Here is a 19,446-nt window from a genome sequence, read left to right as displayed (position 1 = left end):
GTGAGATTTTAATGGGCTGGCCACCACTTCACAGCAAACTACAAGTGTTACAGAGACTACTCATGTTCTCTGGGCTTATGGACTTCTCCAGAAGGTTTGCGAGGATAAAACATACTTTGGAAAGGTCCCCTGAGGGGGAAAATGAGGAGAATTTACCTCCCCATCTCTTTCCTACTTCCCATTGGCCATTGTTCAGCCTGTGAGGTACTAACCTTTTCACGTTAGCGGGTTGCAAAAATCCAGTCTCTTGATGGCCAATCAGGAAGCCAGATCCCATACTCTGAGACTCGCATCCCTTCCAAGCCCAGAAATGGAGGGGTGACTCAAGCCAAATGGTGTACCAAGAGAGGTAAGAGAAGAGGTGGTGAGGGAACTCTGAGCTGGTGCATAAGGTTTGTTATTCCATCCAGGTGGGTTGGGTTAGTCACTAGCCAAAGTGCTACATTAACTATTACAGGCTTCCAAGTTCTGATAGCTGGCGTCATATTCTCATCTCTGACAAGGACATTGGCCATCAAAACTGGATGAATATTATTTGGTTGAGAGTCAGTGTGACTCACTTAGAACAATGTTAGTTATGGTTAGCCTCTCTTACCGTTACGTTTATGGCAGGTGTTCCATATTTTGTCTCTACTTGTTCTAAATACTTAAGATATCCACCAAATGTAAAGTAATGCCACAGAACGTGTTTCTTTTAAAAACTGGCAGAAGATAAATGATCACGTGTGCTGGATATGAGCTCTGACATAACTGGCAGGCCCTAGGACATGGCCTGGTTTGTCTTGAGGCACTGAGGACATCCAGGGCTCGATGAGAAGAGATGGTTCGAGGTTGTTGCACACCTCCAAAGCTTCCCCCCAAGGGCAGGTAGGACAGGAGTTGCCACTGCAGCTTGCAGACCCAAGTCCACAGTGTGCTATGAGTGGGAGTGGGGCTTTAACTTTTCCACCATCTGGGCTGGTGGATGGCCCTGGAAGGTCAGCTCTCATAGAGAGGGTTGCCTCAGGCCAGAACTCACAATGGAAGAAACAAAAACTTTTATATACAACATGGGTAGGTGTACCACTCCAGAAAACAAACCTGAATTTTAGGAAATGTCCCGCCCTGAATTTTAGACCCTTTTGGGACTTACTTTGAAGGCATTGAAATTTTTAAAACACTGAGTAACAGGACAAAAAATATCACTTTGGCTACTGGTGGAGAATGGATTGGCCACAAAACATCTAAGTGAAAGAAAAAAGAACAGAGTTAAATTCCAAGACAAGCAAATGTCTTGGACCTTGATGATTTTAGTGGGCCTTTAATTCCTAAATTCACATGTGTCTCTATATAATTTCTTCCCATAATGCAGAAAAGTAAAACTGAAAAATGAATCTCCTCAAGTATTTTAATGAAAAGTAACTCTAGTTACAAAGAGTTAAGGTTAAATTTAGATGGTTAAATTTGCTGGGTGACTGGTAAAGTTTATCTGCTACATTTTCATTTGCTGAAATTCTCTTGTTACTTTTTCATGTCTACGTGTTCTTGTTTTGTTTTTACCAGCTTCTGTTTCACAAATTATTGCTCTTTATTGATGCTATTCCTTCATCTTTAAGAATACTAAGCCTATTTATGTTCATTTAAAAATATTGTTCTGATAGGTCCATTTTTGTCTGAAGTGATTCATCTGCTGAGCGTTTGACTTTGTTGTTTTCTTTGTTAGCATTGATTTCCTTCATGGGTTTTGAATTTTGGTTTTCAGTTTGTCTTGACTAGGAGATTCTCCCTCCCTCCCTGAGCCTTACCCGCCACTCTACTCTTCTTTTTCTAGTGATTTTTAAAGTGCCTTCGCCTCACTCTTTGTAAAGCCTAGTCCAGAACCAGATGTTATGATGGGGACTTAGGGCTTCTCTCCTTCAGTGACATTGGGAATATCTCCAACCCTGTCACTGAGCCTGAGGGCAAGTGAATTCTTGGTTCTGGATACAAGATTTCATATCAGCAATGGTCCTGGGTAGAGTGTGATGGCAGCATTAATATGAATTATTTTTAATTTTGAAGTAACTTAGACTACAGTTTGGACAATTTCTAGGTTGGTGAACATGTGGAGATTTGGGGACAGTGGCACACTCAGAGAATGTGGAAGCCCCATACCATTTCCCCATACCTTATTCTATGTATCTCTTCCATCTGGCTGTTCCTGAGTTGTGTACTTTTATAATAAAGTGGTGATCTACTACTAACAACAAGAAAAAGAACAAAAAGAAAATATACCGAGACTTACAGAAAAGTTGCAAGTTCAGAGAGTTCTCACATACCCTTCATCTAGCTTCCCCTAATGTTAACATCTTATCTCAGCAAAGTAAAATTGTCAAAAGTGGAAAATTAACGTTGTATGATACTATTAACTAAACCTCTGACTTTATTCATATTTTACAAGTTTCTCTCTAATGTCTTTTTTTTTATTTTATAATCCAGTCCAGAATCCCACATTGCATTCAGTGATTTTCTATTTCTATGATCACATCTACTTTTATTAAGGAAGATCTGTCCCTTCTCCCGCATTCCTTTAGCCCTTCGACTATTTACTTACATCAGCATGGACTCGGGTATTTATTTTAGTCAAGAGGTTGTAATCCAAAACAATAGCTACTAGATAACTTCCAGCCCAGCCCTTGTATCACACAGTGGCCAGGCTTCCATATACCATCTCACTCCAGATACTTCTATTCCCCATTTTCCAAAGGAATTTCTGTAACTCTTGGCCACCCCTGCTCCTTTCTTGACATGAGGTCCAGCAAGCCCATTGTTTTTGTTTTGAGATAAAAGTCTAAATCCTTAGCATCACCTGCAAGGCAGTACATTTGGTCCCTACACAATTTTCTAGCTTCATCTTTTTTCTCATTCACTCTGTTGTTCTCAATGCTCCAGCCACACGTAAGTTTTTCCTATTCTCTGAAAGCTGTAAACTCCACTTGGCCTCATGGTCTTTGCCCTTTCAGTCACCCTCCTCTCTTTTTTGAGCTGAGCCACAGTGGTATTTTTGGTTAATTACTAGACTGTTTAATACTGGAACAGTCTCTAGCCTGAAAGCCCTTGAATCTAAAAGGGCAAGCTTCCAACAGGCATGCCCAACCTTGCCAGTAATTTTGTAAATTAGGAGTCTCCTTCAAGTAGAAGACGTCAGCACCTATGAGCTGGACCTTTCCTCAGATAGAAACTACATCATCTTCTCCAAGAAATGTAACCAAAGCAGGAGGGAATCAGAAAAGGCGGCCACTGTTCACATGGAAGCTGAATGTCTTACCGAGTGTCAAGTCATTTGACTTTTGAACTGGTAGAAGAGGGGCTCCTCAGTGGGTTAAGCATCTGACTCTTGATGTTGGCCCAGGTCATGATCTCAAGGTTGTGAGATGGAGCCCAAAGTTGAGCCCCACGGCCAGCCCCCTCGGGCTCCACGCTCAGCGGGGAGTCTGCTTGAGATTCTCTTCTCCCTCTCCCTCTGCCCCACCCCCTGCTCGTCTGTGTGCATGCTCTCTCTCTCTTTAAAAATAAATACATAAACCTTTAAGAAAATAGAATTGGTAGGGGTACCTGGGTGGCTCAGTTGTTAAGCATCTGCCTTCAGCTCAGGTCATGATCCCAGGGTCCTGGGATCGAGCCCTGCATTGGGCTCTCTGCTCAGTGGGAAGCTTGCTTCTCCCCCTCCCACTTCCCCTGCTTGTGTTCCCTCTCTCGCTGTCTCTCTCTCTCTCTGTCAAATAAATAAATAAATCTTAAAAAAAAAAAAGAAAAAAAAGAAAATAGAACTGGTAGAAGAATCAAGAAAATAGCAGATGAGGAACAACCAGGGGAAATGAAGAAGCATCAAAGGCCAGCAGAATTGCTGAACGAGCTCCTGCCACTGGCAGTGTTACGTGCTGACCAATGGCTCTTCCTTTTCCAACCCTCTCTGTGGAAGGAAATTTGGTATGTTGTGAGGGTTCTAAATTTCCTTTGAGTGTGTGAAGTAGTGAGTTAAGTAGATCCAGTCATGATAGTTGCATCTCCATTTTCAGACTTCAGTCACAGCTGGAAATGGCCCACACTTCAATCACCTCTGCTTCCCCTTACTTTGGGGGGAATTCTCTGACCCTTATAACCAACAAAGGGTCAGTCCCTGTAATGAGGTCACCCTGCATTAGGCCAGCCATTACCTTCTTCTCATTTGGTGTGGTGGCATCCTTGCCCTGCAGATCTCTGTTGCCAGATCACTCCTGCTAGGGGGTACCTCCAAGTTCACCCCCTGAGGTTCCAAGTCTCTAATCTCATTTTCAGTGGCAGATTCCCATCCTGCTCCAACTCTATGGTTCTGAGGCTTAGTGGGAGGAGGCTGGGATGGAGTTAGATGTCTATGCTGCCTCGCAGGACCCTAGACAGTCAGCCTTCTCCATTTCCTGGTGTCTGCTAGGGCTCAGCCCACCGCAGGCATACCCTGCATTTGGCACTAATGCAGGCCCTCCTCCCTCTGCCATCTCCCCACTGAGCACCCCTCAGCCAAGCCCCTTCCAGTCAATCCCACCAGACATTATCTCCTAGCTCCGACTCCAGGGTCTCTCCAGCTCAAAGGGTCTGAGATTCTGAGGATTTGCCTTGAGGCTTTCTTCAGTCTAGAGATATTGAGTTTGGGAGCCTCACCCCATACCTTCTCTTGCATCCTACAGAAATCAGGGTGAAATGGCCCACACCTGCCGTGGCACCATCAACCTGTCCACCGCGCACTTTGACACGGAGGACTCTTGCGGTATCGTGCTAACCAGTGGGGCAAGGACCTACCACCTCAAGGCCAGCTCGGAGGTGGAGCGGCAGCAGTGGATCACCGCCCTGGAGCTGGCCAAGGCCAAGGCTGTCCACATGATGAGCAGCCACTCAGGTAGTGAGCGCTTGGTGAGCGGGTATACACACAGTGTCATGGGTCTGGAGAGAGTGGGAATTGATAGCGTTTGGGGGTGGTGGTGACCAGGAGAGCCAGGCTAATCCAGACCAACCCTGGAAGGTAGAGGTATGTGTTTACCCTTCTTATTCAGCTCCATGTGTCCTCAGCAATGAGAGGCTTAGGTGGTCAAGGTTGGCTGGCAGTTCTTGGGATAGAAATATTTGTAGTGAGCAGGGTTGTGTGTGTCTTTCTTTGGACAAGTCTGGTTCCTGGACTTCAGCAGACCCTTCAGATGCTGCAGTAGGTGAGATCCAGAGGCAGCAGCTGGGGTGGGAGTCCAGGATTGTGCAACTGTGCCTGGGGCCAGACTTTTTCCCAGGCCCATTATGGAGACTGAAAAACCATTTAGCCAGAGATGCTTCCTTTGCTGAGGTGGAAGGCCAGCTCAGATATCCTGGGCAAGACATTTAAGTGTTTACTTTAATACAGTCACTTTCTTAATATGTAATGTCTTTATATGATTCGTAAGCCAACAGTTTCAAAAGCACATGCAGTGACTCCTGCCCTTGACTCTCGTTCCCAGCCACACCCACCCTGTGATCCCTTCCAGAGGCAACCAGAGCTACCTTGTGTCTTTTACATATATATTAAAATTGGTACTTACTTTAAACTAAATGCAGTCTTCCACCTTGCCTTCTTTCCATTTAGCAATATATCTTGGAAATTTTCTCTATCAGTACGTAAGAAACTTCCTCCTTGTTTTTACAACATTCTAGCGCTTTGTTGTACGGATGTATCATAGTTTATTTAACCCCAAGTCTGTTGATGAACATTTAGGTTGTTTATTTTGTTATGACACACTGTGCTGCAATGAGTAACCTTGCGTTTCGTTTCACATTTGCAGAAGTATAAATGAAGTATATGTTCCAAGGGGGTGGGGTGGCTGGGTTAACGGGAGTGTGCATTTGTAATTTGAGAGATTGTCAAGCGGCCCTCCATAGGGGTTATACGATCAGATGCCTGTAGCAGTGTGTGAGAATGCCTGCCTCCCACTGTCTTGTCCACCCAGAGTGAGAGCACATGTTTCTGTTGGGTGAAAACTAAATCTAAACACACATGAGCAGGAAAGATTGGGAAGCTGTGATTCTTCTGAAGCTAACACAAAATGGTGTGTGTTTCCTTAGACCTATGTGGAGTTCTTTTAGGAAAGCAGGGCTCCAGGTGAGAATGAGTCACAGGCTCTGCTCTCTAAGATTATCACACAAGCTGGTTGGGGAGACAGGGAGTCCTGTGGAAGGAGCTCTAGCACAAAGCAGGATGAGAGGGTCTATGATATCAGTCACCATGCCCCATACCTAGTCTCCGTGTGTTGGGGTCTCCCCCAGTACTAGCTTCTCAGTGCGCATTGAAGGTCATTGAATATCGGTCTGACCTTTTCTTTTGGTCTCACACGTTTGGAGCATGGATCCTCCCCTGACCCCGGGGACTCTTCCTTGGGGTCAGCACTCATGTGACTCTGGTGTGTCAACAGTGACGCTGAGCTTGGAAAGGGGTCCCCAGGGTACCACTCCCTTTCCCGTGAAGGAGGATGTTGGGGCCATCTCAGGCAAGGGCTATGCCAAGACCCCTAGTAGGACCTGTGCGCTCTGTTTGGAGGCCTATGGAAAGCCACTATGGTGAATGCTTGTTAACTCAGCTGGGCAGTGCTAGGAATTGTGAAGCCTGGACTTCTTCTAGGAGAGGTTGGGACCCCAGAGGGAGTTGCCTCAGGCTCACCTTCCTTCATTTCATACGCTTGGTATAGTCAGGGACTGGAGACACAGCACATGTCTTGTGTCCCCAGGGGTTAGCCTCCCAGGTGAAGACACAGGACATTCAGGTAAAATTCAAGGTAGCACTTGCTATAAGTTGATGAGGAATGGATTCCTCTCCTTTGGATATTTTGAAACATAAATGAACTAATGTGTGTGAAACAGAAGCCTTCAGGAAGGTACTGTGCTTTTATAGAAAAGTTGATTATTTCCTGAAAAATAGGTCTTGTAGTAGCATTCTCTGCAAAGCAATACCCTCTCCCACCATTCTCAGGCTGATGTTGGAAAGTTGTGGTTTGCAACTTTTCACATGGAGTCAGTTTCAGGTAACCCTGAATGAGGGAAGGCAGTCTGGTGTGGTTCTCCTTGACTCTGGCTGATAGTGACCAAGCTAGGTCAAGGGCACTCCAGATAGACCCCCTGCAGGTCATCCCGGGGCCTATCTGTCCCTTTTAGACTATGGACCATCTCTCATCTAGCAGGAAGCTTACTTCCTACCTCTACTTACTTCTTGAAAACTACTTGAAAGCTACTCTCCAGCTTTTCTAGCACCCCCCCCCCCCCCAGTCCAGGCACCATCCCCTTACCTGGATGTCTGCAACAACCTCCTCACCGTCTTCCTGTTTCCAGTCAGTTCTCCAAACCACAGGCAGAATGACATATTAAAAAATGGGAATTTAATCATATAACTGCACTGCTTACAACTCTTGGATACTATAAACCAACTAGACTTAACAGACATATACAGAACACTCACTCAACAAAGCAGAACACATACATTCTTCTCAAGTGCGTGTGAAAAATTCTCCATGATACACTAAATGTTAGGCCACAAAACAAGTCTCAATAGATTTAAGAAGATTGTAATCATACAAAGTACCTTTTCTAACTATAGTGAAATGAAGCTAGAACTCAATTACAGAAGAAACACTAGAAAATTCACAAATATGTAGAAATTAAACAAAGCATTCTTGAACAACCCATGATTCAAAGATGAAATCACAAGGGAAATTAGAAAATACTTTGAGATGGATGAAAATGAAAACACAACATACCAAAATTTATGGGATACAGCAAAAGAAGTGCTCAGAGGGAAATTTATAGCTATAAAATATGCATTTAAAAAGACAGAAAATCTCAAATCAATAACCAAACCTTCCATCTTAAGGAACTAGATTAAAAAGACCAAACTAAACCAAAGCTATCAGAAACAAGGAAACAATAAATATCAGAGTTGAGATAAGTGAAATAGAGAATAAAAAAACGATAGAGAAAAATCAGTGAAACTAAAAGTTGATTCTTTGAAACAATCAGCAAAATTGACAAACCTTTTGCTAGACTGATTAGGAAGAAAAGAGAAGACTCAAATTACTAAAATCAGAAATGAAAATGAGGACATTACTACTGACCTTACAGAAACAAAAAGGATTATAAAACAATACTATGAGCAATTGTGTGCCAATAAATTAGACAAAATAGATGAAATGGACAAATTCCTAGAAACACACAAGTTACCAAACCAACTGAAGAAGAAATAGAAAATAATAAGTAAAGAAATTGAATCAGTCCTCAAAAATCTCCCAACAAAGAAAAGTCCAGGACCAGATAATTTCACTGGTGAATTCTACTAAACATTTAAAAAGAATTAATACCAATCCTTCTTAAACTTCCAAAAAATGAAGAGGAGGGAAACACTTTCTAACTTACTCTGTGTGCCTGGCACTATACCAAAGCCAAACAAAGACGTCACAAGAAAATAAAACTATAGACCATTATCCCTTATGAATATAAATGTTAGACCCCTCAACACAATATCAGCAAACAAAATCCAACAGCATATCAAAAGGGTTATACACACGCTCCCGCCAAGTGGGATTTATCCCAGGAATGCAAGGGCAGTTCAACATAAGAAACCAATCAGTATAATACACTACATTGATTAAAGGAAAAAAACCCTCACATGATCATCTCAACTGATGCAGAAAGAGAATTTAACAAAATCCAACATCCTTTCATGATAAAAACATCAGCAAAGGGGGTGCCTGGGGGGCTCAGTCATTAAGCGTCTGCCTTTGGCTCAGGTCATGATCCCAGGGTCCTGGGATTGAACCCCACATCGGGTTCCCTGCTCGATGGGAAGCCAGCTTCTCCCTCTCCCACTCCCCCTGCTTGTGTTCCTGCTCTTGCTATCTCTTTCTGTGTCAAATAAATAAATAAAATCTTAAAAATAAAATCAGCGAAGTCAGACTAGGGGGTAACTTCCTCAACATGATAAAGGGCATTTATGAAAAACCCACAGCTAACATCATATTCAATGGTTAAAAAACTGAAAGTTTTCCCCTAAGATCAGGAACAAGACAAGAATGCCTATTTTCACCATGGCTATTCTACATTGTACTGGAAGTTCTAGACAAGAAAAGGAAACCAAAGGAAAAATTGGAAAGAAAGCAGTAAAACTTTCTATTAGCAGATGACACAATCCTATATATAGAAAATCCCTGAGAAAACACACACAGACACACACAAAACTATTAAAGCTAATACACAAATTCAGCAAATCTGCAGGGCACAAGATCAACAAATGTCACTTGTATTTCTCTATACATACAATGAACTCTCCAAAAAGGAAATGAAGAAAATAATTCCACTTAAATATCATCACAAATAATAAAATACTGAGGAATAAATTTAACCAAGGAGATGAGCTGTTCACTGAAAACTAAAAAAACAAAAAACAAAAAAATTGCAGAAGAAATTAAAGACCTAAATAAATGGAAAGACGTGTTCATGGATTGGAAGACTTAATATTATTAAGATGGCAATACTGCTCAAAGCAATGTATAGATTCAGTACAATCCATATCAAAATTCCAATGGCCTTTTTTCTTAGAAGTAGAAAAAACCATCCCAGAGAACCGAAAATAGCTAAAACAATCTTGAAAAAGAAGACAAAGTTAGAGAACTCTGTCCAGTTTCAAAACTTACTATAAAGCTATAACAATCAAGGGGTGCCTGGGAGGCACAGTCAGTTAAGCGTCCAGCTCTTGGTTTTGGCTCTGGTGGTGATCTCAGGGTCATGAGATCTCAGAATCATGAGATTGAGCCCCACATCAGGCTCTGCACTCAGCACAGAGTCTGCTTGAGTTTCTCTCTCCCTCTCCCTCTGCCCCTACCCTCAGTGTGCTCTCTCTCTAAAATAAATAAATAAATATTTAAGGAAAAGCTACAACAATCAAAACAGTGTGGTACTGACCTAAGGATGGACATGCAGATCAATGAAATAAAACTGAGAGTCTAGAAATATGGGCAATGAATTTTCAACAATGGTACAAAGGTCATTCAACAGGGAAAGGATAGTCTCTTCCACAAATGGTGCTGAGATGACTGGATGTCCACATGTAAAAGAATGAAGTTGGACCTCTACCTCACACTACATATAAAAACGTACTCAAATGCATCCAAGACCTAAATATAAAGGTTAAAACCATAATGCTCTAAAAAAAAAAAAAAGTAAATCTTCATGACCTTGGGTTTGGCAATGGCCTTTTAGATATGACACCAAAAACACAAGCAGCCAAAAACAAAAAATACATGAATCAGACTTTATCAAAATTTAATAAAACTTTTGTGCATCTAAGGACACTTACCAAGAAAGGGAAAAGACAATTCACAGAATGGGAGAGAATATTTGCAAGACATGTTTTTGATGTGTCTAGAATCCAGGATATTAATGGACGGAGGACTTAAATAGACATTTCTTCAAAGAAGATATCCGAATGGCTAATAAACACATGAAAAGATAATCAACATTGTTAGTCATTAAGAAAATGAAAATCAGAACCACACTTTACACCCATTAGGATGGCTATTATCAAAACAAAAATCAAAATACAAAAACAATGGAAAGTAAGTGTTGACAGGGATGTGGAAGATTAGAACCCTCAAACACTGCCAGTAGGAATGTAAAATGGTGCAGCCACTGTGGAAAATGGTTTAGTGGTTTCTCACTAAGTTAAACATATAATCACCCATATGACCCTAGCAAATCTACTTCTGGGTATATATCCCAAAGAATCGAAAGCAGGTGTTCAAACAAAAACTTTGTATGGGAATGTTCATAGCACCCACTCTCCACAAGAGCCAAAAGGTGAGCATAGCCCTAATGTCCATCATCAGATGAATGGGTGAACAGATGTGGTATATCCATACAATGGAATATTACTGAGCAATGAAAAGGAATGAAGTACTAATACATGCTACAACATGGATGAACCTTGAAAACACAATCTTTTTTTTTTTTTTTCTGGCTACAAATTTATTCAACACAAAACATCTCCAACTTTACTGAGGTGGCTGACCACGTCCACGACCAAATCTGCCTCTAAACTGGAACTCAGTTGCTGACCCAGCCCCGGCCTCAGCTTTCTTGTCGGCACCAGGGGGCACAGCGCTTCGTCTGTAGGTGTCTCTGTCATCTTCCCCTCGTGTGAGTCTTGCAGGTCGCTCTCCCTCCAGACCTTTGGGCCGTGGTTGGCCAGTCTCAGGGCAGCTGTGGCGCAGAGTAGCAGGCACAATCTCGGGGGGCAGGTGGAGATAATAATGGAGATACTGGATGCCCTCGTTGGTAAGGTACCAGTAGAAATGTCTCCAGGCAAACTGTTCCTTTACGTAGCCTCGTGATTTGAGAGACTGCATGGCCTTCATGACATGAAGGTTGGGCACATTCTTGTCTGCCAGCTCAGGATGTTTGGGCATGTGGACATCTTTCTTGGCCACCATCACTCCCTCCTTGAAAAGGAGTTCATAAATGGCAATTCGGTTCTTCTTGGGCATCAACATCTCAGCAGCTTCTACGTCCGGGGCCGGAGCTGGAAAGGCGAAAACACGTTTCTTAAAAGAGGCCAGATACAGGAGGTCACATGTTGTATGATTCTATATGTATGAAATGTCCAGAATAGGCAGATCCAGAGAGACAGAAAGCAGAGGAATGGTTGCCAGGAGCTGGGGAGAGAAGGGTGGGAAGTGTCTGCTTAATGGGTACAGGGTTTCCTTTTTAGGTGATGAAAGTGTTGTGGTGCTAGAGGTGATGGTTGCACAACATTGTAAATGTACTGAATAGCACTGAATTATACACTTAAAACAGTTAACATGTTAAATTTTATGTGTATTTATTTTAACATACACACACACATCTCAGGGAGCTCGTCAGTGCTTTCAGGGTAAAATCTGCTCCTTACCTTGCATGACAGTCTATGGCCTTCTTCCCTCACTCTCTCCCTGCTCACCATACTCAACTCCTGCCTCAGGACCTTTGTACTTGCTGGCCTCTCCTCTCTGCCTAGAACACTCCTGCTCCTACTCTTGGCCTGCCTGGCTCTCATCCTTCAGGTCTCAGCTCAGCAACACTTCAGAGTGGTTTAAGTTGTTCCCTTCTAAGACAGCTCCATGATAGCATCCTTATTTTCTTCCCTGCTGTCTGCCCTCATTAGTGGACTGGCTTTGTTCACTTATTGCCCATCTCTTCCATAAAACCTGCATTTCTCCAGGTCAGAGAGATCCTGTGTTGTCTTATTTCCATGGCTTAGCACCCAGCCCATAGTACCACAGAACATTCTACTAAATTTGGAAAATGGCAAAAATGTCTTATTTCCTCAGCTTAGCACCCAGCCCATAGTACCACATGGTAACCTCAGGGCCCAGCCCTGGGCTTGGCATTGGGCTCGGTGCCCAGTGCGGGTTTGTTGTGGGGCCAGTGTGCACAGCAGCCAGGACACCCTTGTCCGTGCTCGAATTGTCCTTGGAGAGGAGGCTTGGGCTGTTGTGGTTTCTCTATACCTGTCACCACTGGAGCAGATGAAGGAGCTCATGACACTTCATGGGAAAAAGGAAGGCCAGGCAGAGCCTGCTCATATTGCAAGTTTGAAGGGTCAGAGCTTGTGAATGAGAATGCAGACCTGTTTTTTGTTTTTTTCTTTTTTTGTGGCACTGGGAGACACAAGCAGAACCAGCGGTAGAAGGGGTGAGACCGATTTCTGCTTAGGCTGAGAAACAAACCAGTGTACTACAAAAGGGAGGGGGATGGTAGGGACACGATGGGAGGTTCCAGCAGAGAGCTGGGCTGGGGGTGGGGGTCCCAAGGGTCCTTCTGGGCTAATTGTGTTTCTTTTGCCATTCATTTTCCAAATTTAGTAGAATGTTCTGTGGTACTATGGGCTGGGTGCTAAGCTGAGGAGGGTCAGATCTGACCTTGGGCAAGTCACTATGTCTCTTGGGACCTCAGTCTCTTTGTCTATAAAATGGGTGGTTGGCAAGGCTTCTCACTGAGCTCCCGCCATCTTTGGGGCCTCAGTCAAACCAGTGAATATTTCCCAGCTCCAGATTCCTCATCTTCAGCACCCCTGCTCAGTTACCAGGAGAATTACATGATAATATATGGGAAGTGTGTAGTGCTGCGGGTGCAACCAATTCCATTCATCCCAGCACTGTGGTCGGGGAGTGTGGCTCAGCACTCATAAATCATCCTGCCCACAGCTGGTAGCAGGTGATAGGGCAGAATCATCCGCAGAAGGTCAAGTACTCAGGGTGTTTGAAAAATATGCTTTCGCTCTTTAAATGACCTACCTCCACCAACATGTATTTCCTTGAAATGTGGCACAATGGTTCTGGAGGGCTGCATCCTGGGGAAGGCAGCTGCTCTCCGCTCTGGCTGGGGACATGCCGCTGGTGGAGGCAGAGGGATGAGTCATCATCATCTTGGGGGTGTGCTTGCTCCTCTTGAATGAGTGTCTGTGTCAGTCAGGAGTCTGGGTGCTGGGACAGCCATCTGCAGAGCCCAGGACCTGGACACACTCCTAGAGCCCGGTCCTCAACAGCACATGTCCGCCCCTGCTCTCTTGCAGAAGTGAACCGATCCCTTGGGCACCTGAAACTTGGCCATTTGAGCTTTCCAGTTTTATATTTGTGGCCTTAACTTGCTAGTCGTCTAAAATGGGCCAAAAGAAGGAACCACCTATTTCTAGGCCACAGTAGTTTTTATTGTATAAAAAATAACCCCTAGTAGACCTCTGCACAGTATGTGCTCTTGTATATTAACCTTTCAGAGGGAACGAATGTCATTCAAATGGCACAGTCCTACGTGAACTCAAACTTCACGAACGAGGCGTGACAGTTCCTATGGAGGTTAGAATGATTTACAGGTGAATTAGCACAGTGTAAGGTAGGAGGCTGTCACCACTGGGGTGGGTGGGAGAGGGAAATGACATCAGAGAAGGCTACTTATAGGAGCTGAGACCCGAGGTGGGTTTTTGAGGGACAAGAAGGGTTTGAAATATGGAGATGGAGGTGAGGGGGGCAGGGAAGAAGGAAGACTATCCAGGCGGTGGGGATAGGAATGGCTGGAGCAAAGGAATGGATGTGTTCAGAGGCCATGGGGGGTTCTATGTGGCTGGGGACACTGCGTGTGTTCGGGCTGCATCATCCCTCAGCCTGGCAGTCACCAAGGGGAGGCTGGAGATCAGTCTGGTAGGGGTGGCCTTGGCAAGATCTGGGGCTAGGGTCTCTGCCTGGCTGGGGGCACAGGGCTCCTGGAGGGAGGATGGTAGCCAGAAGGGCTGACTGGTTCAGCAGCTAGAGCATAGAAGCCACCTGCCCGTCCCAGGAGGCCCAAGCACCTTTGGTCAGCAGGAGAAGCCCCCACACAGCAGAAGGACCTACTTTTTGCCCAAGGACCTTGCATCTGATGGTTGGAACACTTCAGTTATTTGGACCCATTTGAGAAGGGGTTTGCTTAACTGTTGCCATTGGGCTCTTCCCTGGGAAGGGCTGATTTGCCTGCACCCATTCAGAGAGAAGCAAATTGCTTACATGTATTTCAAAGTATAAGGATTTGAAAGCCGTGAAGCATCATGTCCTGTCAAATGCCCTATAACCCAAGGGCCTTTTCTCCAGTCCATTTGTATTCCCTCTGTTTTGCTTAGTGAAGACCCCCAGATTCTCTCCTACTTATGTATTTGGGGTGCAGATTTGGGCTTTCTTGTTTGAGTTTACTTATCCTTATTTGTTACACCTAATTATTATGTCATGTTGATCAGACTCTGAGAGATCAGAAGTACATAGCACTTACAAAAATGACATTGACATAATTGTCTAATCTTTCTTTCTGCTACATGGGGGAGAAAAGATTTTTCTTTTAACCTTTTTGTAAATAATCACTGAAGAAAATGGACTTTAGCCAAAAATTGGGCAGATTTCTCCAAGTGCACGAGGGGATGCTCAAACTCCCTAGATGATGTTTTTTCATTTAATGCTCCCTCTGTTTATGGTTGCTTTTTATTGTTGGCACTAGGCTTCTTTTCTGTCTGTGAAAGAAGAAAGCAGTCCAGCAATGTGAGGTTGCTTGAAACCGAAATGTTCCTTATAAAAGCACAGTGCATGTGTGTGTCACAAAGGGCTCTTGACTGGTGTCCTTTTGTGTCCCAGGGACTGGGCTGTGTGTAGGGAACTCAGAGATCAGCGGGCCCAGGCCTGGACCCAGACTTGGAGGAGCTCTCTGGTGGGGGTTGAGAGTAGGCTGCCTGGGTGCCCCTGACCCTTCAGGGGGAGAGATGAGCCAAGCCTGAGGTGGAGTAAGAGGGCCAAGGACACAGGGACATCGGCCCCAGAACCCATCGCCGGAAAAGGGAGCTGGCATTGGACCCAGCAGCCACCCAGCCCAGGCCAGTACTCCCACAAGGAGGGGGCAGAGGACATGGGATGAGGGGACCAGGCTGAGCCCCCCTATCAGATGGGGCAGGTTGAGGGGCCTTGTGCAATGGAACAGTGGAAGGAAGGATTATGGGACAGGGCCATTCAAGAGGACCCAAAGGAACTGAGAGCAACGGCGGGCATGGATGTGGGGTCCACTGTGATGGCGTACTCTGACCCCTGCCCCTCGCCGACTCCAGGCCGTGTGGCTCACTTCTCTCCAGCCTCCGTGCTCTCATTGGGTCCTGGCCTCCTGGCAGCTGTCCCTTGTCCCTTTGGCCTGCTGTGCTGTAGGCAGCTGGGCCCCAAAGCTGACCATGACGTCTAAAGATGCCTCAAGGGATGAGGTCAGCAGGCCAAGGCTGTGCGGGACCAGCGTGGGACCAGTTCTGCCCCGGTGATTTGGGAAGGCCTGGAGTCTGCATGCAGCCACCCCGTGCCTCTGATCCACAGGACCCAGGGGTGCTCTTGTCCTCCATTTCCTCTTTATGGTGAGGAGGCAGTGCTCATTTTGGCAACTACCTTGTTTTTGTTGGTTTTATTTTTTACTTATTTATTTTTTTGAATTTTATTTAAATTCAATTAATGAACATATAGTGTGTTGTTAGTGTTGGTTTGTTTTAAATGAGGTTCTCTTTTCCTTATTTATCGTCCTTACTGCTTCTTAGGAAGAAATGAACCCACCTGTTCCTGCTATCCTCAGTCAGGGTCCTCTGTTCCCCCTCTCTGCCGGAGGGTTCCTCCCTCCCTAGCCTTCAATCTGTGCTCCTCACTCACACACCCAGCCCGGCTTTGTGGCCAGCCCTGCTCCCCTCCCCCTGTCCTTTGTTCCTTCTTGGAGGCTCCTCTTTCAGCCTCCAGGAAGCCTGTCTCTGGTGCTGAGCAGCACCAGGTATTCCAGCTCCTTTACCTGGAGCTGTTCTGCGGGGCCCCTGCTTGCTCACCTCTGACCTCCTGCAACTTCAGTGGAGGGGAGCAGGTGAGGGAGGTTCTAGATGACCTGTCCAGCCCAGAGCAGTTCTGGCATCGTCTTTGGCCTTCTCCTAGGGCTGTCCCCTCTCCCCCTTCCCACCTCTAGGAAGCCTTCCCATTGACATGTTGCCATTGCTGACCACATCTTGCTCCCCCCATCACTGACCGTCCCCACATCTGTCTTCAAGCTCTGGAAGACCCTTGTCCTCTGCTTTCTTCTGCCCACCCAGCCTTCCCACTGTGCAGCCTTCCCCGTGGGTCCCTTGTGTGGACCCTACCTTGCCCCAGGCCCTTCTTGGCCTCTTGACCTTTTAGCACATCCACCTGCCAAAGCCAAGCTGCGATCATCCTCCTTGTGTCCTCCCGTGGGTCTCTGCCCAGCTGCCGTGGAACACTAGAGACATCTACTCCTGCCTAGGCCGCAGCTACTGAATGCTCCAGGCAGTGTGCCAGGCCCGAGGAGCCCGAGAGCAGCGAGGGCGCAGAGCTCTAGGAGGCTGGTGGCTGGGGCCTCAGGTGAAGTCCTAGGCAGCTAATCAGGGGACCTTCCAGTGGGGGTGGAGATAGGCAGGGACTCATGTCACCAGAGAGAGCAAAGCTCACCAGGCTTTCAGGACAGTCTTTCCTTCGTCTCAGATTTACAAGATTTTTCTCGTGTGTTATTAGAAGAATCTGTGTGAGGAAGGGCAATGGAGTCTTCTGATATTCTGATGAGGAGATGAGCAACCCCGGACTGGATGATTTACTTTTTTAGCAGCTTCTGAAATGTGGGCCTCGGTTGACAATGGAAGGCTTTATCTGGTGTCTGCAGCTGCCATCTGGTGGCTGGATGAAGGCCCTTCTGAGGTTGTGCTGGGCTGCTGGGGCTGGCTTGCATGTGTGCCTTTGCTTACTCACTTGTCTTTTTAAAAAGGTCCCTGTGGGGTCATCAGAATGTGGTACCTTTGGGGAGAAGAACACAGCCAGGAGAGTGAATTTACATCTAGGTAGCCCCCTGCTCTGAGAGGGGCAAGTGACCAAGGCCATGGTCATGCCCACCTCCAGCATTTGCCTCCTCCCCATGCTGCTCATTCATCTAAATCTTGGCATTTGGTGCCCCTGCTGGGGATTGCTCCCCACCATCTCAGCCCTGAGGTCCACCAGGGCCCTCTGCTGTGGAGCTTGTCCTCAAGTTTCCAGGCCTGGTCCTCTGGTTGGCATACCCCTGCATCTTTAGCTATGCCTTGGTATCACAGATCCCATCTGCCTCCCCCACATAGCTACCTCTGGATCCTGGGGCTCTGGCTCAGTCATTTGAAGTCAGAGTCTGACCCCTTTTCGGCTGCCACAGCAGCTACCCTCTCAGTACCCTTCTAGACCTCTGGCTCCTCCTCTAGTAGCTGCCTTCTTTCTTCTTCTCCCTTGCTTGGCTTGGCCCAGTATCTGTCCCCCAGTCGCTCCTAAGAGGGGTCTTCCTCCCTCGCCTGATTGTCCAGCTTCCATCACACCCACATGTCCTCCACCAACCCATGAGACCAGCTTGGGAACCAGACAGCCCTGGGCTTGAATCCCAGCTGTGCCATTTACTAGCTGGGTCACTTCGGCAAAGTGGCTTGACCACTCTGTGCCTCTGTTTCCTTACCCTAAAAGCGTGTCTATTGATAAAGACCCCTTAAGGTTGTCAAGAGGAATAAATTAAATCATATTACAAACTGCTCAGCTTAGCAACTGGAGTGCTCAGTTGACAGAAGTGAGGCTGTCGCTGTTTTGGTGATGACCGTTTAGCTCTGCACCTTCTGCCTTCAGGCAGGAGTAGTAGGGCCCCTTCACTGGGCCAAGGTACATAAGCCACGCAGCCATGCTTTGGGGGTAATCCCTCCCAACCACATAGATCAGCACATCCTTAAACCCAAGGGCTTCTGCTGGGCCTTTATCAGTGCCTGCCCCCCTAGTGTGGGTCCCCTTACAGCTTCCTTTCCCATCTTCCCAGTGGCTCTTGAAGTCTTTGCCACTCTACATACTCTCACTACCCCAACAAAACACCTTGCCTCCTTCTCATTCCATAGAACAAAAAAGTCCACCTTCTGGACCATCTCAGCTCTCTACCATCACACTTAGCGACCTCCCTGCATCCACCACTGTGTTGACTCCAATGGGACCTCGTTCCACAGCTGTTCTCCTTTCTCTCCTGCAGCCTCAACTTCTCTCCTGGCTTCTTCCCACTGTTCCACCTGACCCATTGCCCACGGCCTTGAAACTGCCCTCATCATAGTCTTAGGTTACCTTCCAGACCTGGAAGTTGGACCAGTAGTAAACCCGAGTGTCCTGTTTACTCCTCCCTTCCTTCACCTCTCATGTTCAGCTGTCACGAGGTCCTGTGAGTGCCAGCCCTGAACAGTTTTGCATCTGCCTGCTGCCCTTCATCTGCATGGTCTCCACCTTGGCTCGGCCACCTGGCCTCCCAGATCCGGGACTCTAGAGTCTTCCATTAGAGACTCCTCAACAGCCAGAGTGAATCTTCTAAAATGCAGTTCAGCTTGTTTCCAGTCCTCAGGAGGATGAAGTGAGAGCACTTCATTTTGTGCAGCTAGAAAACCTGGAGAGAATGCATGGGACAGCTATTTAAGCACCCTGGAAATTAAGTAGCCACAAGCAGATTGGAGAAGATCATAATTTGAAGTAACAATGAACAGGTGGTAAGTTTACAATTTTTTTCCTTCCAGTATTTTCCAGTCTGGACTTGGGGGAGACCCATGAGTGAGCAGACAGAGAGAGCTCCAGGACAAGCCCTCTCGTTCAGGCCCAAGGAACGGGAAAGTTCCCCTACAGTGATAGTAGCAGCGGGGGGCTGCAGGTGCCTAGAGCTTTGAGGGAAACCCTCCCCTCCAGGAGAAAGAGTTGTGGTCCCAAGAGAGTGAGTGAGAACCCCTGTTGCATTCTTCTTTTTCTCTTCCCACCCACTTGGCCCCAGATGTGGGTGCAGTGATGGGAAATGGACAGTGGAGAGATAAGTAAATAAAGTCCCAGGCTTGGGCCAAAGGACAGAAAG

The 19,446-nt window shown here is 46.2% G+C and overlaps 1 protein-coding gene and 1 pseudogene across 3 annotated transcripts in view; one reads left to right on the top strand and one right to left on the bottom strand.

Moving 5' to 3' along the window:
• Positions 1-19,446, top strand: part of OSBP2 (oxysterol binding protein 2) — a 163,719-nt gene that overhangs the window by 28,128 nt on the left and 116,145 nt on the right. For all 3 annotated transcript variants that reach the window (XM_088019353.1, XM_028124683.1, XM_028124684.1), the window contains exon 2: positions 4,683-4,891. In XM_088019353.1, coding sequence (XP_087875479.1) covers positions 4,683-4,891 — 209 coding nt within the window. The remainder of the gene's footprint in view (positions 1-4,682; positions 4,892-19,446) is intronic.
• On the bottom strand, positions 10,989-11,551 carry LOC114225198 (small ribosomal subunit protein eS10 pseudogene; annotated as a pseudogene).

Source organism: Eumetopias jubatus, unplaced genomic scaffold (genome assembly GCF_037043125.1).
Source record: "Eumetopias jubatus isolate StellerSeaLion01/CBP00866 unplaced genomic scaffold, mEumJub1_p1.0 scaffold_16, whole genome shotgun sequence".
NCBI classification, from domain to species: domain Eukaryota; kingdom Metazoa; phylum Chordata; class Mammalia; order Carnivora; family Otariidae; genus Eumetopias; species Eumetopias jubatus.
Note: the sequence above shows the minus strand (reverse complement) of the source record. Positions and strands in the feature narration are given on the sequence as shown.